This window comes from Hakea prostrata, chromosome 8 (assembly GCF_041222555.1).
Source record: "Hakea prostrata isolate BN-2017 chromosome 8, UWA_Hpros_2, whole genome shotgun sequence".
NCBI classification, from domain to species: Eukaryota; Viridiplantae; Streptophyta; class Magnoliopsida; order Proteales; family Proteaceae; genus Hakea; species Hakea prostrata.
The window spans coordinates 52,092,904-52,113,549 of NC_142607.1; the positions used below are offsets into that span (position 1 = coordinate 52,092,904).

General features: G+C 36.6%; 1 protein-coding gene across 2 annotated transcripts; it reads left to right on the forward strand.

The window, feature by feature from the left end:
• Window positions 1-239: 239 nt before the first annotated feature.
• Window positions 240-10,100, forward strand: LOC149008523 (uncharacterized). Of its 2 annotated transcripts, XR_016175009.1 has the most exons (14): window positions 240-1,118; window positions 1,850-2,258; window positions 2,418-3,087; window positions 3,630-3,670; window positions 4,118-4,186; window positions 5,808-5,908; window positions 6,127-6,205; window positions 8,305-8,403; window positions 8,573-8,641; window positions 8,761-8,810; window positions 8,914-8,995; window positions 9,098-9,192; window positions 9,372-9,636; window positions 9,712-9,783. XR_016175009.1 is itself a non-coding variant. In XM_089165148.1 (13 exons), the coding sequence occupies exons 1-13, from the start codon at window positions 718-720 to the stop codon at window positions 9,838-9,840; spliced, it is 2,304 nt and encodes a 767-aa protein (XP_089021274.1). In that variant the 5' UTR covers window positions 243-717; the 3' UTR covers window positions 9,841-10,100. The 2 variants fall into 2 exon arrangements, 1 of the variants encoding a protein (XP_089021274.1); XM_089165148.1 differs by lacking the exon at window positions 9,372-9,636 and having other exon boundaries at window positions 243-1,118; window positions 9,702-10,100.
• The last annotated feature ends 10,546 nt before the right edge of the window (window positions 10,101-20,646 follow it).

A 20,646-nucleotide genomic window follows, 5' to 3' on the forward strand; every position in this document is an offset into this window, starting at 1 on the left:
AGATTGAGAAACGGGCTATGAATAGCAATAAAAGAAGCAACAAAAGGTTAATAATGATCATTCTCTCTCTATCCACATTCTCTATTGGAGAATTAGGGTAATTTCAATGGAAGTCCAAGGAGAAGAGCTGATGAATTCGTTATATCCACACCAAACTTTACTAGTTTACTGCTGCTGGGACCCTCTTTTAAAAGAAGTGAAAAGGAGAGCAAGAGAGATAAGAGCTCTGTGGGTGGAATCGTGACGAGCAAGTGCTCCCAATTATAAATGACTTCTGGTGGCGAAAGTTACATTTTTAGTAGATTATATGAGATACACCAGAGACGAGAGAGAGAGACAGAGAGAGAATAAGAAAAACAAACGCATGACCAATCCTCTCCAAAAGGAGGGTGAAGACCCCTGTAAAGCACCAGAAGAAACCCAAGGCACCAAGAAGGAAGAAGGGAAAGCAAAGATAGATAAAAGATAAAAGAATAGACATGTTATCTGATGCGTGAATCTGAAACCCATTTGATTTCATCAACCAAAAATAACTCCAGGAGGACAGAGAGAAAGAAAGAGAGTCAAAGAAGAAGAATACCCAATAACCATTTGGGCAATTCATGAATCTCTATTACATCAGGGTTCCCATCATCTTGTTTTCAGTAGTTTCTTGCTAGAAAAAGGAGAAGAAAATCCAATTGGGTATTCGGTATTGGGTATTGTTGACTTTATCTAATGGATGCCCCTCCAGCTGAGGAATTGTTGAAGAAAATCCAAGAACTAGAAGCCAGCCATGCCCACCTCAAACAAGAGATGTCGAAGCTGTTACTGGGCAGTGGAGGTGCTGGAGTTAAATCGGTTCACCGGCACCAGCGCTCGCATTCGGTATCGCCGGAGAGATCGAGAATGAGCGCTCTCGGGAGGAAAAATGGTGGTGGACTGGAAGGACCTACTGGGTCCTTGTGGAAGAGGTCTCCGTCTTTCAGACACTCGTCTCCGTTGCAGAGGGAGAGCAGCAGTACCAGACCTTCTGTTCCTGCAGCTGTGAACTTGACGGATAAACAGTACCTAAATATTTTGCACTCACTGGGGCAGTCAGTTCATATATTTGATCTCACTGGCCGCATAATTTACTGGTGAGCTTTCTTCTTTTCTAATTTGGGTCTCTTGCTAGTTGTTACACCTTCCATTACCCTTTTCTTGCTCTGCCTACATGCAAATAATGCAACCTAGCTGAAAGCTATTGATTAAACTATGGACTTGGGTTTTCTCTCTCTCTCTCTCTCTCTCTGTGTGCATGTCAAAGTTTGTGTTAGACGGGGACTCATTGTTTGGGATAATTTGGTGTTTAAAGTGGAGGTTATATCAATGAGTGTCTCTGGATTGAATTTGATAATCTCCTGCACTTTCTGAAAGCTGTGGAACAAATGATGGCTTGGGTTGTTTGGGTAATTTGGTGGTTTTTGTGACTTCAAAGTGGAGATTGAATTAATGAGTTTTTTTGGATTGAATTTGATAATATCCTGCACTTTCTGAAAGCTGTGGAATAAATGATGGGCTTGGCTTTTATTCTCTCTCTCGCTCTACATGTCCATTTTTGTATGATACAGGGTCTTGTTGTCTGGGTCTGTAACAACCAAAGTGGTACTTAAATTAATGGGTGTATCTTTAGATTGAACTTGATCATCTCCTGTAAGTTTATCAGTTAAAGGACACCTACCAAATTTCGTGTATTCTGCTTAAATCCATGGGCATATGTTCTCACTTCTCAATCTAGCCCTTCCCCATTGAGCCTAACTTCTCAGCTGGAAACGAAGGTGCTTTTGTTTTTTGTCTTTTAACTGTTACGTTATGTTGCATTTAGCAGGAATCGGAAGGCTGAACATCTTTATGGTTATTCTGCTTTAGAAGCATTTGGTCAGGATGCTATTGAGCTCCTTACGGATGCTGCTGACTCTGAAGTAGCCACTAATATAGTACAACGCGTAACCATGGGGGAGAGTTGGACTGGCCAGTTTCCTATGAAAAATAAATTAGGAGACCGTTTTCTAGCCATCGTGACCAATACTCCACTCTATGATGATGATGGTACTTTGGTAGGTGTTATTTGTGTCTCAAATGATTCACGGCCCTTTCAAGAAATGCAGCAGCTACCCTCTATGAGGAAGCCACTGGAAGATGATTCTTGGTCAAGAAGTGGTCCTACAGCTACAAAGCAAACTCTAGATTACCAACAACCTCTTCAGGTTGCAATTGCCTCAAAACTATCCAATCTGGTGAGTTCTTTCTTCATCTCTCACATTTTCCTTTCTTCCTAAAGGATTTCTAAACCTACTTTCATAAGGTGCTTTATGCACCAAGAACAAGATAATGGTTGGTATTCATGTCATTATTTTTAATTTAGCTTTTTTTGATTGTTACAACTTTCAAAACAGGCCACTAAAGTGACCAACAAAGTTAAGTCAAGAATTCGGACTGGTGAGAACACCATGGAGCGTGAAAGTGGGAATGGAGAAAGCCAGTATTCTGATCATGGTTTTCCAGATGCTGTTCTCTATGACCATAGAGAGGATGCTACTTCCAGTGGAGCTAGCACACCTAGAGGAGACGTACTTCCATCTCCATTTGGTGTTTTTTCGCAGGTTGCTGTGGATGAGAAATCCCCTCGAACATCCTTGAGAGATTCTGGTGAGGAAGGTGTAGGGAAGTCTGTGATCCAGAATATAATTAGTGCAAAGGCAGAAGCATGGATCTGTAAAAGGGGGATATCTTGGCCTTGGAAGGGGCATGAGCGGGATGCACCAGAGGTAAGGACTTCACGTTCGGTCTGGCCCTGGGTGAATTATGATCAAGAAAATGACTTGGGTCATCCGAGAAAAACTGATGCAGGTGGAAAGCCAGAAAGCCCAGTTGGCGAAAGTCACAGACCCTCTAATGAGGCTTCTGGATCCTGGTCCTCTGCATTTAATGTTAACAGCACAAGTAGCATTAGCAGCTGCGGAAGTACCAGTAGTAGTGCTGTTCATAAGTTGGATATGGATTATGATTGCTTGGATTATGAAATCTTGTGGGAGGACTTAACAATTGGAGATATGGTTGGGCAAGGTAATCGTATTTTATGAATGATATATGACTGTTTTCAGAACTTTTGGCAAACACATATCAGCTTTATATTCCACTCAGACCCATATGGTAGTATATTTGGAAGCTTTCTTCTAAAGCTTCCTCTTCCTTGGAATATAAACATTGTACCTCTATTAGTCTATTTTCACTCTACTTTCTCATGCTATTCCATTATGTTTTTAAGTCAAATTTTAGTGTTTCTAGATCCAAGACAAAATTATTATTTTGGCATTTTCAATTGTGTATTAGATTTTCCACTCCATAACCTGCACTAGCCCAAAGAATTCAAGGGGCTGATGAGTTCTGAAATAAATTCCCATTTGGAATAACTGGTCTCTTGTTTTACTTTTTTGGGGGTTGGGGGTACCCATATACAAGTATTTCTCTTGGATTCTGTCACTCTGTCTCCTTTTGCAATCCAATACATCTCCAGGTCTTTTTCCTAATTTGGCAGTCTTGTGATGCTTATCCACACTTATATTTCCTTTTAACATGAAAATTTTTGGATTTTTGTTTTCTCACAGGTTCTTGTGGAACTGTATACCATGGCCTCTGGTATGGCTCGGTATGTTTTTCTGCTGATGTCTTTTTCTTTTTAAACCTTGTTATTGGATTAGAACCAACATGCTTTGTCCCAAGTAGATCTGGCACCTTTGATAGTATTTCTAGTGCATGACATGCACCATACATAGCTTAAATGCTAGTCTTGATGACTCAAAGGCATTTGGATTTGTCTTAAATTATGCTGATCTTGTGGGTCGAATGGTCATGCTTGGTGCATTGGTCATGTGACCACTTCCTGAACACTTGGTTATGGGTTTAAGTCCTGGAAACAGCCAGAAATGTGGGTAGGGCTGCATACATTTGACCCTTCACAGACCCTACTAAATGCAGGGGCCTTGTGCACTGGGTATAGCTTTTTGTGGGTGTGGATGTTTTTGTTTAAAGCAGTATCATATTATAAATTAAGTGCACATGTTTTGTGGCTGAATTCTCCTTTTTTTCTTCTCAGGATGTTGCAGTCAAGGTGTTCTCCAAGGAAGAATATTCAGATGAAGTTATATTTGCCTTCAGACAAGAGGTTGTTTTGCTAGTAAATTTTCCATTGATCATTCTTGTAGTTTCTTACAATTATTGCTCTGCTAAAGTTGATTTAGACTTCCATATGCTTTTTCAGATGAATGTATGATGCACTTGGAATGTAATTCTCATTCAATATGAAAGTTGTATCTTTGACTTTTTAAGGATTGTGGAAAATGTTTTACTCTAAAAAATGAGCATTCTGTTTTCGTTACTGAAAAATAGAAGGCATAAATGGCCGGAACTGCCCTCTCATCATATCGTGTGGTTTGTATGTGATTATCCACTTCTACCAATCTGGTTATAAAAACTATAAAAATGACCAGCATAGATCCTTTCATTTGTTTTCAATTATCCCTACCTTGGCAGACGGTGCTCTCAGTAACAACCAACTTTTGGATGAACCTCCTTCTGTAGGGTCAGAGAGACCAAATTAAAACCAGATTCATATTTTGTCTCTTTGCAAGATTGCTGAATACCTTTGATGACTATGTATCAGCCATCCCATATAGATGCAACTGAATTTTGTTTTCTTTTGCTACCTTTGTTCATCTCTGTCTGAACCGATGCAGATATAATATAAAGAGTGTGTATGGAAACAATACTTCAGCTTACTACTCTGATCACGTTAAATATGTTGGATGCTGGAGGGATAAGAGTGGAAGTTTCCTTGCCACAGCCACTATATAAAGGCGCACTGTCTGCTGGCTGTGGTAATTCTGCCATGTGGCTACAAAGCTGGAAGTGAACCATTGTGGATCTGTTATTCACGTCAGCATCTAGTCATATGCCAAGTTCAGCATAAATGCGCATAAACATGCCAATGCGCATAAACATGCCAAAAAACAAAGCTTCAATTGTTGAAAAAGTTACAATCTTTGCTGGGAAACAGTTGGAACAGTGGAAAAACAATTGAAAAATGTCAATATATAGAGGTTAAAAAATTGGATTGGCTCTGAAAATTGATATATAGCCTAATAAGCTAGACAATAAGGTATCTCATCCAACAATTGGAATGATACATGACAGGAAAGCACGGCCCCTGGATTTATCAAGGGATAAAAGAAAAAACATGGAAGGAGACTGTATACAAAGATTGTGGACTGATATCTTTTTCTTCATTAAATGAGTTAATTACTAGAAGACCTGTTCATCAATTTCTGCAATTATATTAAAAACCTGGCAAAGACTAATTTAAAATTGATCCATTTTATGCTACTAAACATTAACAAAATATATTGCATTTTGATTAGAAATATATTGCACTAAAATTCTTTGACAAAAACATTCATAAGGGTCTTTGCTGAAGTAGAAAGCGTGAATTTATGTCTTCCATATGTGCCACACTATTAATTTTGTTGGGATTGTTGAAATATCTTCTCTCCCATTTGACAATATGAAATTCTTCATAAAATGCATCTTGTTTCTGTTGGCTGATGAGAGCATATTGTTGGCATATTAAGGGCACTATAATTTCTAGATTGCATGTGACTATCTTGTGTTCTTGTTTAAGGGTGTCATATTGAACTATAATTCTGCTAGGGTTTAGTGGGCCCGATTTGATCTTAGTGTAAAGTGTGGGCTTGAGAATTTGTTCTGAAGATTACTTTTCATCAATGAAGGTATCACTTATGAAGAGACTCCGACATCCGAATGTACTACTTTTTATGGGTGCCATTACTTCACCTCAACGTCTTTGTATAGTTACTGAGTTTCTCCCACGGTACAGTCTCCTCTCACTTTGAAGATTTGGATTTGGAAGAATCCTAGTCATGATTCCTATTTGCGCTTGTGTCTCAAAACTTTTCTACAATTATCGTTACATCTAATATGCCTGTTTTCTGTATATTATAAATCCTTCTTACATTATTGTATTATTAAGTGTGATTTTCTTTCTTTCTTTCTTCATCTTCTTCTTCTTTTCCCCTCTACAAATGGCAGTGGAAGTTTGTTCCGGTTGCTTCAGCGGAACACAACTAAACTGAACTGGAGACGACGTGTTCACATGGCATTGGATATTGTGAGTATTATTTTCTACAGTTTGTATAAATGAGATTATGATTTAAAGTCGGTATAATGCTCATGTATCGAAACAGCCTCTTTGCAAAAATTGTTGGGGTAAGGCTGCGTAGGAAAACCTCCCCCCTGGAGTCCTAGACTCTGCTTGTGTGGAAGCCTTGGGCGCCAGGTTCGCCCTTTTTTATAATGCTCAAGTGGCTAAGCTGGTGATAACCTGGACAATCTACCAATATGACACTGGATAATTCCCCTTGGATTAGTGTATGTCAAATGTGTAATCCAACTCAACCATGTGGTTCACCATGTTCTGGGAAGTTGTAAAGTCAGTTGTTTAACAGCATTTACCTTTACATTTCACCCACTTTTTAAAGCATTATTTGGCCACATGGAAAAGTTTATTGGATCTGAAATTTGACATATGTATTCAGAAGTTTTAAACTTTCTATGCTCAAAATTGATGCTAGTTTAAGCTGCACAATGGTCAAGGCAGAACATTTGGTGCTACATACTACACGTGTATAGCTTACCTTCGTTTATATATATTATCCAGCCTCAAGAACAGGGGTAAAACTGAAAAGGAAGCATAAACAAAAAAGGGGGGAGTGGGAAGCAGCCTCCAATTTGCTCATTGTGGACAGCAAAGAGGAACCTACAGTCTAGGTAATTATAATGTTTCTGTTCCTTGAAGTGTCCAAGAGAGGGGGGTGGGATAACATCTGAAGTCTACAGGAAAAATCAAAGCAGATGATGTTCCCAATCAAGTCTAAAATCCTACAATTGGAGGTCCATCTTGTAAGGTTGCCTCTCAAGTCTCACCATAAATGATAAATTTCAGCCCCGTAACATCGACTTACCAGTACGGTTGCAGATTGAGGAGCCAGAGGAAGATCTCAAAACCACAACCATTCTTGAGCAAAACCCTAAGTGCGTTTAGAGTGGGGCAAGATGGAGGCAATGGATATTTCCCAAATGGAACAAGAGAAGGGCAAGAGAAGAGGTAATCCACATATTTGATGCCATTCGAACAAAGGATGCAATTGGGGTTGGCAAGGATATGACGCTGGATGAAAAGATTGGCTAGGTAGGCGTAGTTCTAGTGTTCTCCAAATAGTGGAAGTCTGCCATGAGAGTGACCTTTGATCCAAACTAGGGGGATCCAAGGGACAATGGTTACCGATGTGTGGGATGGGTGGTTCCAGGCAGGAGAGGTGGTGAAAGTTCTGTTGGGGGATGGCAACCAAATAGTTCTGTCGGAAGAGCAAGGGTCTGGGTTGGGAGGGTGACTACCTGATTGAGACCAAAGGGGCAGGGGGATTTTGGGGGGACCAAGATCGATTGGAGAAAACATTTGAGAGCATGGTAGATTTTGGGATGTGAGAGTCATAGACAAGGCAGGGATCCAACAGGTCTGTAAGAATACCTAGAGGATGCCAGGGATCAAGACAGAAGGAGATGGAGGACCCACAAGAAAAGATCAAGGATGTGGCAGAAAGGGCAAGAGGGCTAAGGAGGATGTATCGTATGTTATTAGTGATTCATTTTATATAAATGATCTACAAATATGGTTAAATCATACTGCACCAGACCTGACACCTTATGTTCAAGGTACAAGTATTTGACTCCTGACACTTATCTGTCACACAGTCTAGGTGAACCAAGGCAGTCGAGAGAGGGAGGGGTTGGGGAGACAGAATTAAGACTATACCATCAAAGGTGCCTATCTGAATAAAGCCAGCTTGACACTTATGTCCCAGTGCATGCACCACACAAGAGATAGGAGGAAGCATTCTACTTATCGTTTGCGTTTATGCCATGATTTTCTTTTTAAAGATTTCAGGATACCCTTCTGCAGTTTTATGATTATTATGGATAGTTGAACAAATATTCTCCCCTAATGCATGATCTCATCCATTTGATTCCTCTAGTAGAGAGTGGCACATATAAGATTATTCTAATTGCTACTACCAATGTAATTTTTCTAAGGTGCCATAGTTGCTGATCTGATTATAAATATGTTCAAGTGCCTTAATTGTCTTTTCACTTTAATTTCTGTCTTACACTCTTGATAATGCATGATTCCTTGACTAATCTGTTCTACAGGCACGGGGCATGAATTATCTCCATCACTGCAATCCACCTATCGTCCATCGAGATTTGAAGTCATCAAATCTTCTAGTTGATAGGAATTGGACAGTGAAGGTAATGTTTTATTTCCATAATAATGGTGTCCATTAATGACATCTCTTCTCTTTAGCTTCTATTTCCTTTTAAGATCATCCACCCCCTCCCCCTTTTTCTGTTTCCTGACAAAGGGAAATTTAACTTTATTAGGAGATGTGAATCAACAGTTCTGTCTTCTTGCTATTAGGTTGGTGATTTTGGTCTCTCACGGCTTAAACGCGAAGCTTACCTGACAACCAAGACTGGCAAAGGAACGGTATATAAAATTAAACCATTGGCTCATCTCTCATATTTTTTCCCTTTCAATTGTCAAAATGCTTTGAAGTGGGGACTTCATGACAAGAAGTACTCATCCAACGATCTATTTTTCTGTAGCCACAATGGATGGCCCCAGAGGTTCTTCGTAATGAGCCTTCAGATGAGAAGTAGGTCCAAATATTTATGTAATTTTGTGACTGGTCTTTTGGTTTGGGATTTCATTATCAAATTTTGAAACTCAAGAATGACTCGTCTTTTCACATCTTCAAGGTCTGATGTGTATAGCTTTGGGGTGATACTATGGGAGCTTGTCACTGAGAAAATACCCTGGGATAATCTCAACTCAATGCAGGTAGTCTTATTATGTATCTGCACTAGTATTCAATTGATCAGTAATGTAACTGCTGTAGCATAACTTCATCTCGAATATTATTTTTTTTTATTTTCGTTGCAGGTAATTGGAGCTGTTGGGTTCATGAATCAACGGCTAGAGATCCCGAAAGACTTGGATCCACAGTGGACATCTATAATTGAGAGCTGCTGGCATAGGTGCATGTCTTATCCTTCTTTTTAACAAGCCTTATTTTCTAATTTATGGTATCTTTTCCACACCAACCTAGATAAAACTCGGTTTATGTATGGTTCTTGGTCATCCCAGGCTTTAAATCAATTTTACTGTCTTTGGTAAAGCAGACATTAACATCCTCCCAATGACACACACAATACAGGGTACTGAAATTTGTGATGCCTTCCATACTTGAGGTCCAGGTAGTTATGAGGAATTAAACCTCGGGTTTGTGGGCTGGATTGAACACTGCCAATCCTCAATCTGAGCTGCGATCTCCAGACAGATCAGCATGATGCTGGCTGATATTCTGCCTAACTGATCTCGAGATAGATTGGCCAATGTGTCCAAGACCTGAAGATTTAAAACCTTGGGTAGACTGGCACTCAATATGTTCTCTGTGCAATGAGAAACCTACATGCAAGTAGGTACGAAATATTTACTGCATAGCTCTATGAGTGTTTGACTTTCGAATTTCAATTGTACTAAACAGTGATCCACAGTGTCGACCCACATTTCAAGAGCTGCTAGAAAGGCTTAAACTGTTGCAGAGACAGTATTCCATTCAATCCCATTTGACTCGTGCAACCCCTGAAGATAAGAGTCATAGATTTGAAAACCCGGACGATTGAAGGCTGCATTATCACAAGTTGATGACTTATGGCATTTCATCCATACTTTTGCTCTTATTTTTGGTATCCCCAGACAAAGCACCAGTTCTAAGTACAACTCCATCATCAGTGCTTGATTGCTTCAACAACTTCAGGGACAGGCATCTTATGGGTAAACCTGCGGCTGAAAAGTGTATGTTCTGTTTTCTGACACCTAAATGGTTGGCTTGAGCCTGGTTGGCCACCGACCCTGGAAAATGTTTTATTTGGGGGGGGGGGGGGGGGGAAGGAATATGGTTGGAGGATTTATCAAGATCATCGGACGAGCAGGCAAAGTTTTGATAGCAGTGTTTTCAGTGTCTATTCTTTTCTGATCTGAAAAATTAAGTCAACAGGCAGAGGCAAGTGTTCATAGTCCAATTCATGTTGTTTGAGATTGTTATCCATTTATGATTCATCTGGAATTGTTGAAACAAACCATTTGTAATGTTGCTTCAAGGCACCCCTGCTACTGTTTTTTTTTTTTTGGTAGAATAATTTCTATGCATTGGAAAGTGTATAAATGCACTGTATCTCGGATATTGTTTCTGAGTTTTCCAGTAACAATGGCATGTACATGGTGGTCTATGGAATAATTTTTTTAATTTTTTAAATAGTTCATTCAGGGGACTAATGAATAGATAAATTGAGAGGAGGGGAGGAAGGAGGAAAATACAAATAGATTAACCTATGGGTAGAGCCCAGCCAAATGCCAATCAATGCATCTAGCTAAAGGATAAAGCTAAAAGCACAAGCAAGGAAGGCCTCCTTGATGTTACTGCTTCGGCATAAGAAACTGTGGCCACTGTGCTAGAAACTTGTTCAGACAATTAGTATCACCTTGATTGACAATTAGTCTCTCCTTGATTGTTTAAGCAGACATGTTCATCACTTTTTTTTGTTTTTTGAAAGAAGCATTTTTGTCACCCTGCTTTTAGGACCCCTTCAACCTCTGGAATCACCTAGATGCAGTGACCACCATGCACTGACCCCAAATATTTGGACTAATTAGCCTAGGGGCGGCACATCTAGACATCTTTTGGCTGGCTGATTGGGACCCTAACTAGATAAGAATCAGCTTCTGGTGGATGCACGAATGGGTAGGCAATTATGCTGAACCACAGATATATCCTGGGTTTTGAATCAATAGCTGAAACCTACACGAGCTTCAATTAAAAAAGGCCGAACCCAATGCCAGAGGCTTTCCGATGCAGTCTTAATCTTACAACACAAGAGCTTAGATTGTTGAAAGCTAATGGACGATAGAAAGACATTCCAGGTATCCTCTGTTCATCCTGGCACAATGACATTTGAAGCTTTCAAAGCTCCAACCTCCAACTTCCTCAAGAAGCTTTCAAAGCTCCAATTTCCTTAAGACAGCAAACAAAACCTTGTTATCCTTATTTGGGCCACAGTTGACTTTACGGCCTCTTATATGTTGATGAGTTATTAATATAAAAGAACTCTGGTAGAAAATGTAGAAAAAAATCAAAACCAACAAGCAAGTGTCCAACGATACAATCAACTAACATCAGCATTCACTTTAATTACACTTTAACATCAGAAAATAACCCTGTTCGTTACAAGTCATAATTCATGTAACATCAATGACTGCTAAGCATGTATCTCTATCTACTAGCTATTTGGATTAGAAAGACACAGATGGCAGCAACAGCTTCACCTTTTTGCTCTAACAATCATTTTCAGCAAGTATTAGTCAACCAAATCATCCATTTCTATGAGGGGTTTTAATTGTCATTTCCATCTCTAAAAAAAGTTCTATCAATTTCAAACAATTCTGGTTGAATGTTTGTGATCCAATTGATTTTTGTAACAGAACTATAAGATTAGAAGGAATTCTGCAGCAGAATTTTCTCATTAGAATTAGAGTAGTGCCATCAAACACTCTTTTAAAAGCAAAGGGATTCTTTTCATTTAATTCATTCAATTCTTTGTTAGAGGAGTTCTTCTGATGTCCCTCCAACCATCTTTAGATAATAAGTATGTTAATTTTGAAAAGCTTGAAAGAAGAAGCATTTCCTACGGGGAATGCAATGACTATTTTCTGTGAAAAAGCTTGAACGAGAATTCAAGGGAATTAATCCTACATTCATGCATAGCTTCTGCAATTTGAATTATTGAACCATTATTTATATCCCTGGAGTTGGATATTTTGCACTATTACAGGTCAAAACATATAATCTAAGAACTGCTTATCACAAAATTCATCTCTATACAAATGTTAAGAATCATAATTTTGTGTACTTTCTTCATATCATATAAAACATTAGTGGGAATAAAGTTTCAGTACTCATTTCATATAAAATAAACATGAAGGCACCTTTCTTTTCTAGTTGGACATGAATACAAACCTCATTCTCATTGCATTCTGATCAGCTTCAGCAGATGCAGCAATTCATGCCATAGCCTGCACATCATGATAAAAAGGTTAAAACTTCTTTAACAATTAGAGGACCACCCCATAATTTGTCCAAACTCGTTTTGAATCACACAAAATTTTCATGACAACCTCCACAAGAGTAGAGAAATTCTGGAAAGTATGTAAAGCTTATAAGCAGCTCACAAATAATTCAGTACCACGAAATTGAAATAAAAACTTGTTTCAACAGGTTTCACTAAAAGAAATTAAAGACAGCTTCTTCGCGAGGTTCATCCCCTCCTTTCTACTGCATCCTGTACCCCCTTTTTCACCATGAGCTCAATCCCACTCCCTTCTCACTGGGTTTCTTTCTGACTCCATGAAAGGCCTACAAACTCTTGCACCTGCGCCTTCCTTCACTCTAGTAATCTGACCTGGCCAATTACCTCCAAGACCTAGACCTGAAAACAAAACAAAAAACCCATGTTATCTTAGCAATGTTGATGCAGATTCATCAACAAAGTAGGCCTCCTTGATTAGGAATAAGCAAGCATAGGTTATTGAGTGCGACCAATGCGGTACATCTCGGTCTGTTGGATTGAAATCTCGACCGAAATTTCGAAAAATTTCGCTTGACTGTCATGCGCATGACTAAAACGATTTTGTAAAAGGATGCAACTATAATTTGCCTTTACTTATCATCTAGGATGCCTCAGTATGTTCACAAATTCATCCATGGTGTCATCAGTAGAATCATCTTCTGACATTTTTCACTTTTTAATTTTTGTTTGGGATGGGATAGGAGACTCTGGAGGAATTAATCCTAATTCTTATTGGGCTAGTTTCTATAAACAACTTTACTTTCCACATTGTAATTTTCATGAGGTTTCTATTGGATCTAATTCTTCTTGGGCTTGGAAAGGCATTATAGAAGGAAGAAAGGTGCTTAAAAGTGGATTAATTTGGAAGATTGGCAAAGGGGATAAAGTTTATAAATGGGAGGATCAATGTATACCGAAGAATGAAGGCTATAAGATAATTCATCAATGTTATAGGTGTAATCAAGTGACTTAATTGGGTTGTTGAACTCATTGACTAGTAGAACTTGATAAGAATGGCATATATTCTGGTAAAATAGCTTATCACTTTCTATGTAATCAAGTAGATGGGCAGGGAATTCAAATAGTTGGGGTTGCACTTCAATGGTCCCATATACCTAAGGCTCTATGGAAGGCTACTGGGAGGTTAAACCCCCCCCCCCCCCTCCCCCAAAAATAAATAAATAAATAAATAAATTACAACACTTTCTTTGGAGAGCCTTATCGGGTGGGCTGGCCACTTTTGCTAACCTTGGGCACCGCAATATTCAGGTGGATATACAATGCCTTAGATGTGGAAAGGAAGGGGAGGATGTTGAACATATATTGTTGGATTGTCCTATTGCTAGAGCTGTATGGTTTTCTTCCAAGCTGGGTTTTACTGCTCCTACATCTAACCTCTCTCTCTCTCTCTCTCTCTCTCTCTCTCTCTCTCTCTCTCTCTCTCTCTCTCTCTCTCTCTCTCTCTCTCTCTCTCTCTCTCTCTCTCTCTCTCTCTCTCTCTCTCTCTCTCGGCGCAATTTGTGGCGGTTTTGGGTTGGGCTTAACGGTTTCAGGTTCAAAAACACCCCGTCCAAACATGACCTATTAGCAGAATAACGGTTTCGGGCCGGTTTCAATTTGGTGTGGTTTGGGTTCGAGCTGACTAATAGTTTGGGCTAACAATTTATAATATGCAAAAAAAAGAACAAAAATAAATAATTGAGCATCCTGCAACAAGAGCCAAAACTCTATGGAAAACAAAATTGTTATTGATAAATTCTCATTAAAAAATAAAAAGTCATTCTACATTATGGAAAATTTCACCCACCTAAATCAAGAACTCAAATAGTGAATAGTAACATAGAAATTGCAAGCTCATTTCTCCGGCCCCCCCAAAAAGCCCCAAAACAAACCCCCAAACAAAACCCCCCCCCAAACCCCACCCGCCCCCCATGGTTGTGTCTCGTGAAAGTGTGTTTTTTTAAAAATAATATTTATTATGGATGTCCATTACCTCAAAGAGATTGTACTTCCAATTGAAGATCTCAATTACCTCAGGATGCAATATTGGTGAAGATCACAACCATCTCATTACACAATATTGGCAGTCAATACTTCCATTCTATGCACCTTCTATCTTGGGTGGCAATCTATCTTTCCATATCAAGAATATCTTATTGTGTGTAAGAATCATATATTGTATTTCCATATCAGAGTAGATGCTCCTTCTACTATAAATATGTAATGCACTCAACTGAATGAATTAGTTCTGATTGACCTCATCTTGTCTTTTTTCTTTGTATCTAATATATTTTCTCTTTATTTTATAACACGTATCAGACGATTTCGAAGAACGAATCAGCTCGAAGTATTGCGTTTTGAGAAGAAAGACAACAGATATGTATCATTATGTCTATCCAAAGTAAAAGAATGATGACCTCCTCACACGTTTGTAAACAATGGAGTTTACCTTGTCCATCTTAAGTGTAAGTGCATCATGATAAAAGGTATGTGTTTATTGAATATAAGAATCAATCAAATAATAAGATATTATGTTGCTTTAATGATTGTGGTTTATTTATTGTATATAGTGGCTGCTACTTTCACCACAAAGATTGTTAAATGCATCGAAGTTCCAAGATTTGAAATTGTAAATGAATATAGTTCACAGATGCACATAAGTTAAAGATTGAAACGTAAAAAAATGAATCCGAGATGCACATGAAGTTCAAGATTTAAACAAATAAATACGAAAGATCACATGAAGTTCAAGATTTGAAACGAAATAAAGATCGAGATGCACATGAAGTTCAAGATTTGAAACGCAAGATTTGAAACGAAATAAATACTAGAGTATTTGAAATTAATCTCTTTGAAATTATAAGGAGAAAATATTATTCATGAAAATACCGACAAATTTTCAAGTTCAGATTGTTGTTACAATAGTAATATTGTAAAAGGAGTTTAAGAAATACTCGAATGATATCATGCCTATTTGTGTAGTAAAATAATGACTATTAATGAAAAGTCATGAAGCTCATCTATTAGTTACTCCATTCCCAAGTGAATCACAATTCATAATATCCCAAAGAAGCAAAATTAAAATTATGATCATACCGAGAAGATGATGAGCAAATGACGAATAATTACCGCATTATATAAATAAATAAGAGAATAATAAGGATCTCAATATAACAATCAAGGAGTGAAGATAATATTTGTTACCAATGTGGTATGAAAGCCATTAGACATGTATCGTCATACTCACAATATTTAATTAAGCTTTGTCAAGCCTTAATTAAATAAATAAAAATAATGTGGAGATAAATTAGATTTTCCAAAATCATGATACTTAGCAACCTATAAAAAGAATGATTTATGGCCTCACAGATACTACATATCTAGATCTATAAACTCTTTGAAGATAATAGTTAAGATTTATTATGTAATTATTTTCTTCAAATCTCATCTCATATGTTAGTTTATCTTAAATTTAGTATTCATAATTATTGACTTCTATATATCTTTAATATATTATGTTCATTTGATGAAGAATGTAATGTTCTCTATATCCGTACGCATATTATATTAAGAAAAATATATATATTCTCTTATTTGATGATGTAAGTCAATGTTCATATAAAATCGATAGTACAACATTATTGAAGCTCCGAAGAGCTAATCTATATTATCCGGAGATAAAATTGCTATGAATAATCATTATTTTGTAGTAAGTTTCAAAGCTATTTCCAAAATGATTATCGATTAGACTACAAATAATGGTATAAGTAAATATCTATACAAAGGTATTAGATATTCTCCCAATTGACTACGAGAATATCGCATGGTTGAAACACATGCTTTAAATCAAATGAACATTGATTCAATAAATATTTCATGACCGTTGACCATCCCATCAAGTATGATCAAAAATTATTAAAATCAATTGTCATCCATTAAGAACCAGAAGATTCTTCAATTAAGTGAATCTTGTATTCTTTTCTCAAGAAAAAATTATTATTAAATATTCACCACTAAAGTTAGATTAACATTCTACGTTTAAACGTATAGAGGGTGAAAATATCCATTCACCTATCATGTGACCATTAGATAATATATGATTTTAATAGATGCATCTATAAAGTTCACATGTATGTTCATTATGAACTCCAATGGTGTTCGAGATTGTTTCTCAAATAATAGATTAAGAGTATAATTTATGAATTATAAGATAAAAGACAGTTGTCTTGATAATCTGTAAATTAAATCTTAGGCTTTATGATTATTGTATAACAACCAGATCACATAATACCGTTACTCATTTATATCCAAAATGGTTGTAAAATTAATGTTAAACCATTGTTTATGAGAACAAAGCATCATTTGTACGCATCAAGCCAAAAGGTTGTCATAAATTCTCCTATTACAATTGGCTTATAGTCAAGCCAAATAGTTCTCATCTTAAAATGATGTACGACTTACGCTCCAATTGCTCCACCACAACACACAAAGATGAGTCCCAAAATAAAGTTGGAATATATGTTGGATATAAATCTCCTTATATAATTCAATATATTGCTAAGGATATGAGATTTATTTAATGCAATACTTCTGAGTATTATTTTGATGAATTAGTCCAACATGAGGGGGAGAGAATAAACATTGGAAAAAGAGATTGATTGTATGCATTATCATTATCTCATTAGATCCTGCGAGCACCTGAACTTGAAGTTCAAAGGATAATGCAATAAATATTATAAATCAACCCGTAACACCCTAAGAGTTACTAAATCTCATATTCCACAAATGCTCCAATTAGAATTATGTCCCAACAGGACAATCTATCAAGACAAATGAAATTAAACCACGTAAAACTAAGATCAATCTTCCAAGGATAAAATCCTAGAAAAGAAAAGGAGCAAATATCAAGATGGTCATAATATAGACAATTGATTATGAAGATCCCGAAGACATAACTTCTATAAAAACCCGAAGAGGTTCAGACCCAAAATAATAAGAGATCTCGATTAGTTATGTCATCCAAAAAGATGAACCAAAAGATAAAGTTGTCGACAACATTATTGTTGAAATAATAATCAAGACAGATCTTAACATAAATTTGTTGATGAATATAAATCAAGAAATGATTGCCAAAATGTAAAGACCAACAACGAATTGAATTTCTTCAAAATAAAGTTTTGACATGTAATCCAACATCCAAGGTATAAACCGTGGGTACAATTGAGTTCAAAAATGAAATGAAAAAAGAATGAAATCGTGATATATAAATCATAATTATGCACAAGAATCCAGATGCCCATTATTACATGGAAACATGTCTCGTGGTGATCAATCACCTTAGATATCTATAATGGAGTAATGAAAATTACATCGCTAATGGATATAACACAGCCACCAGTGTGAAATATATATGAAAACCGAAGGATTCAAAATACAAGCATATAAAAATTCCTAGGAAGTTTGTTCAATAAGGCTCAAAGATTATCAAGGCATATATGTAATCTCCTTAGTGGATATTTACTAAATAAAAGCATAAAAATGATCCAAATATTGTGCTATTAAAGGATATATCTAATAGTAAGTATATATGATGATGATTAAATATCACAAACTCAAGAGTTTCCAAAACAAGAGATTATTTTAAGAAAGTTGAAATGAAAATGAAAATCTTAAAAGACAATGTGTCATAAATTAACAGACAATGAAATATTGCTATCAACAACATATAGAGAATATTTAAGAGATTATCTAGATAAAATACATCCAAGTACCCCAATGGTTGTAGATCCCAATATAAAGAAAGATTCACACCCCAAGAAAACAGAAACTCCAAGACCAACAGTACAATTGCAAATGATCCCATAATACACAATCGATTACATTCTATAATGTATTAACAAGAAACCAAAGAAACACAAATTATAAAAAATATCAATATAAAAAACAAAAACGATCTACATAAAACTAGATCTCAAACATGCTATTTATTTCAAGTGAATGTTAGCTATTATATTTGGTTAAGATCAATGCTACAACACATTCATGAAGCATGCCCTCTACTAGAAGAAGAATTTCAACAATATTATATGAAGATTATGATGCATCAAAGCTCAATTGAAGGGATGATACATCAAAGAAGATAGAACAAGCATATTACCGAAATTCTTCTTCACTCTTGATCTTCAATGAAATGGTGAAATATATGTTCATTGAATTCGCTCAAGTGATAACTTGACAGTTTATTTATCGAGCATTGCCTACTTCAAATGTTGAGAAGTTGGTAATAATAATGGAATGTACGTATTCAAAGATACTCAATGATGTTATCATCGGGGAGTAAAATACGTCTCACTCTCCCTTAACCAAGGTTCCCGGTTTCCGGTAAGGTTTTTAATAGGCACTACCAATACGTATTATTTAGATATGTATACTCCCCACTAAGATCCACAGTCTAGTAAGTTTAACAGTACATTATCAATACATCCAAAGTTATAAATAAAAATGATGTCCAACCCCAAAAGATATACTTCCAAAAATCTCAATACCCACAAAAAATCACAACCATCTCATTACACAATATTAAACATCTATACCACCAACTATCCCAATCAAAATATCTATAAAATCAAATTATCCAACAAACCCTCACTATAAATATTAATGCACTCAACTGAATGAATTAGTTGATTGACCTCATTTGTCTTTTTTCTTTGTATCTAATATATTTTCTCTTTATTTTATAACAAGTTTATATTTTTTGAGAATGTTGGTTTTTTCCCCCTTTATGAAATCCGTCTCTTTTTTGGGTTAGTATTTAACTTGATATGCAAAGAAATACCTCTGGATTGGATAAATATTACTTAATTTAAACAAACTTGGTACATTCAATCGGGTATTCATGCTTAATCCTTTTAATTGTCCTTTACAAATTGTAGAAGACTATTTGATCTTTGAATTCATGCTCAATTTTTCGATAGTCTATATCAACTACTTAGCGGTAATGTGATGATTCAAAAAATATTTAATGTAAAACTATAAAAAAAAAAGGTTGTAAAACAATTTATAACGTGTTGCGGTTTGGGTTCACGTTGGTGTGGGCTCTACTACCCTTAGCCCAAATACAACCCATTAAGGTTCAGTATTGGCCGGTTTAGGCTATAACGGGCTGGTGCGATTCAGTTTTAATAGTTCGATCGGGCTGCAAATTGACACCCCTACATCTCTAGATAGTTCCAAATCTCTTTCTTATCTATTTCTTTTTTCTTTTTTTCTTTTTTGGGGAAGGGGGGGAGAGAGATGGGCAATTTTTTCCGAGTCCCGATCCTCACCCCGTCAGGGGAGCACAGACCGCTCCCCGACGGCTTCCCAACCACACAAACACGTGGGGCCCAAGGTGAAAATTTGAAATTTTGAAAATTTTTTTTTCAAAAAGTGTTTTTCACCTGTGGGCCACGTATTTGTGTGGTTGGGGAAGCCGCCTCGGGAGCACCGCCGACGGGGTGAGGATCCGGACTCAATTTTCCCCCCTTTTTGGTAAGAGAGATGAGAGAGTTTACCTTTTAGTGACTTGAAAAAACTTAAGAGATATAACTCTATCTATCTTTATATTTACCAAAAAAAAAAAAAAAAAAACTCAATCTCTCTGAAAATCAGCACAATGTAGAACTTCAACCAGGAAGGAACATCAAATTTGTAGAATTGTTATAAAATTACAGGAAAATACGTTTTTATCTTTTATTTTGTACTATTAGAATACATGCTAATGAAAGTCGATCTCTCGCATGAAAAACATTAAACTTTTTGTCTCGGTAAATCATAAGCTGTTCTCCACCTCATCATGAATTTTGTATTATTTTAAATAAAATAAGGCAATAAATCATACCAAATACTTTTATTTTAGTTTATTCATTCAATATCATAGATTTAAATTATAGTAGAGAAAACCTTAATCGCGAAGGAATTGCACCGCGTGACAAATCATACTATAAATGAGTCGTTAATGCATGATATAGTTCTGCATCACTCGTCGTGAACTCATTTTACAGGCTTGAGTGTTCATAGGCTAAGAACTCTTACCCAGAGAAGAAAATTCGTGAACAAATTAATCTGGAAAACCAAAAATGTCGGATGGTAATGCAAACTGCATAGATATCCTATTGGCTATTATCCTCCCTCCTCTTGGAGTTTTTTTCAAGTTCGGATGCAAGGTTAGTTTTTTGTTTTTTCAAATTTTGACATCTGCAGATCTTCTTTTTTTCTTTTTATCGTTTTTCTCGCTTGCATTTTTTCAAGTATATGTATAAATTA

Excerpts from the sequence above, each read along its gene's own strand:
- LOC149008523 (XM_089165148.1), top strand. The coding sequence starts at position 718 with ATGGATGCCCCTCCAGCTGAGGAATTGTTGAAGAAAATCCAAGAACTA. Across the intron at positions 1,119-1,849 it reads ACTGGCCGCATAATTTACTG|GAATCGGAAGGCTGAACATC; the intron begins GTGAGCTTTCTT and ends TGCATTTAGCAG. Across the intron at positions 2,259-2,417 it reads CCTCAAAACTATCCAATCTG|GCCACTAAAGTGACCAACAA; the intron begins GTGAGTTCTTTC and ends CTTTCAAAACAG.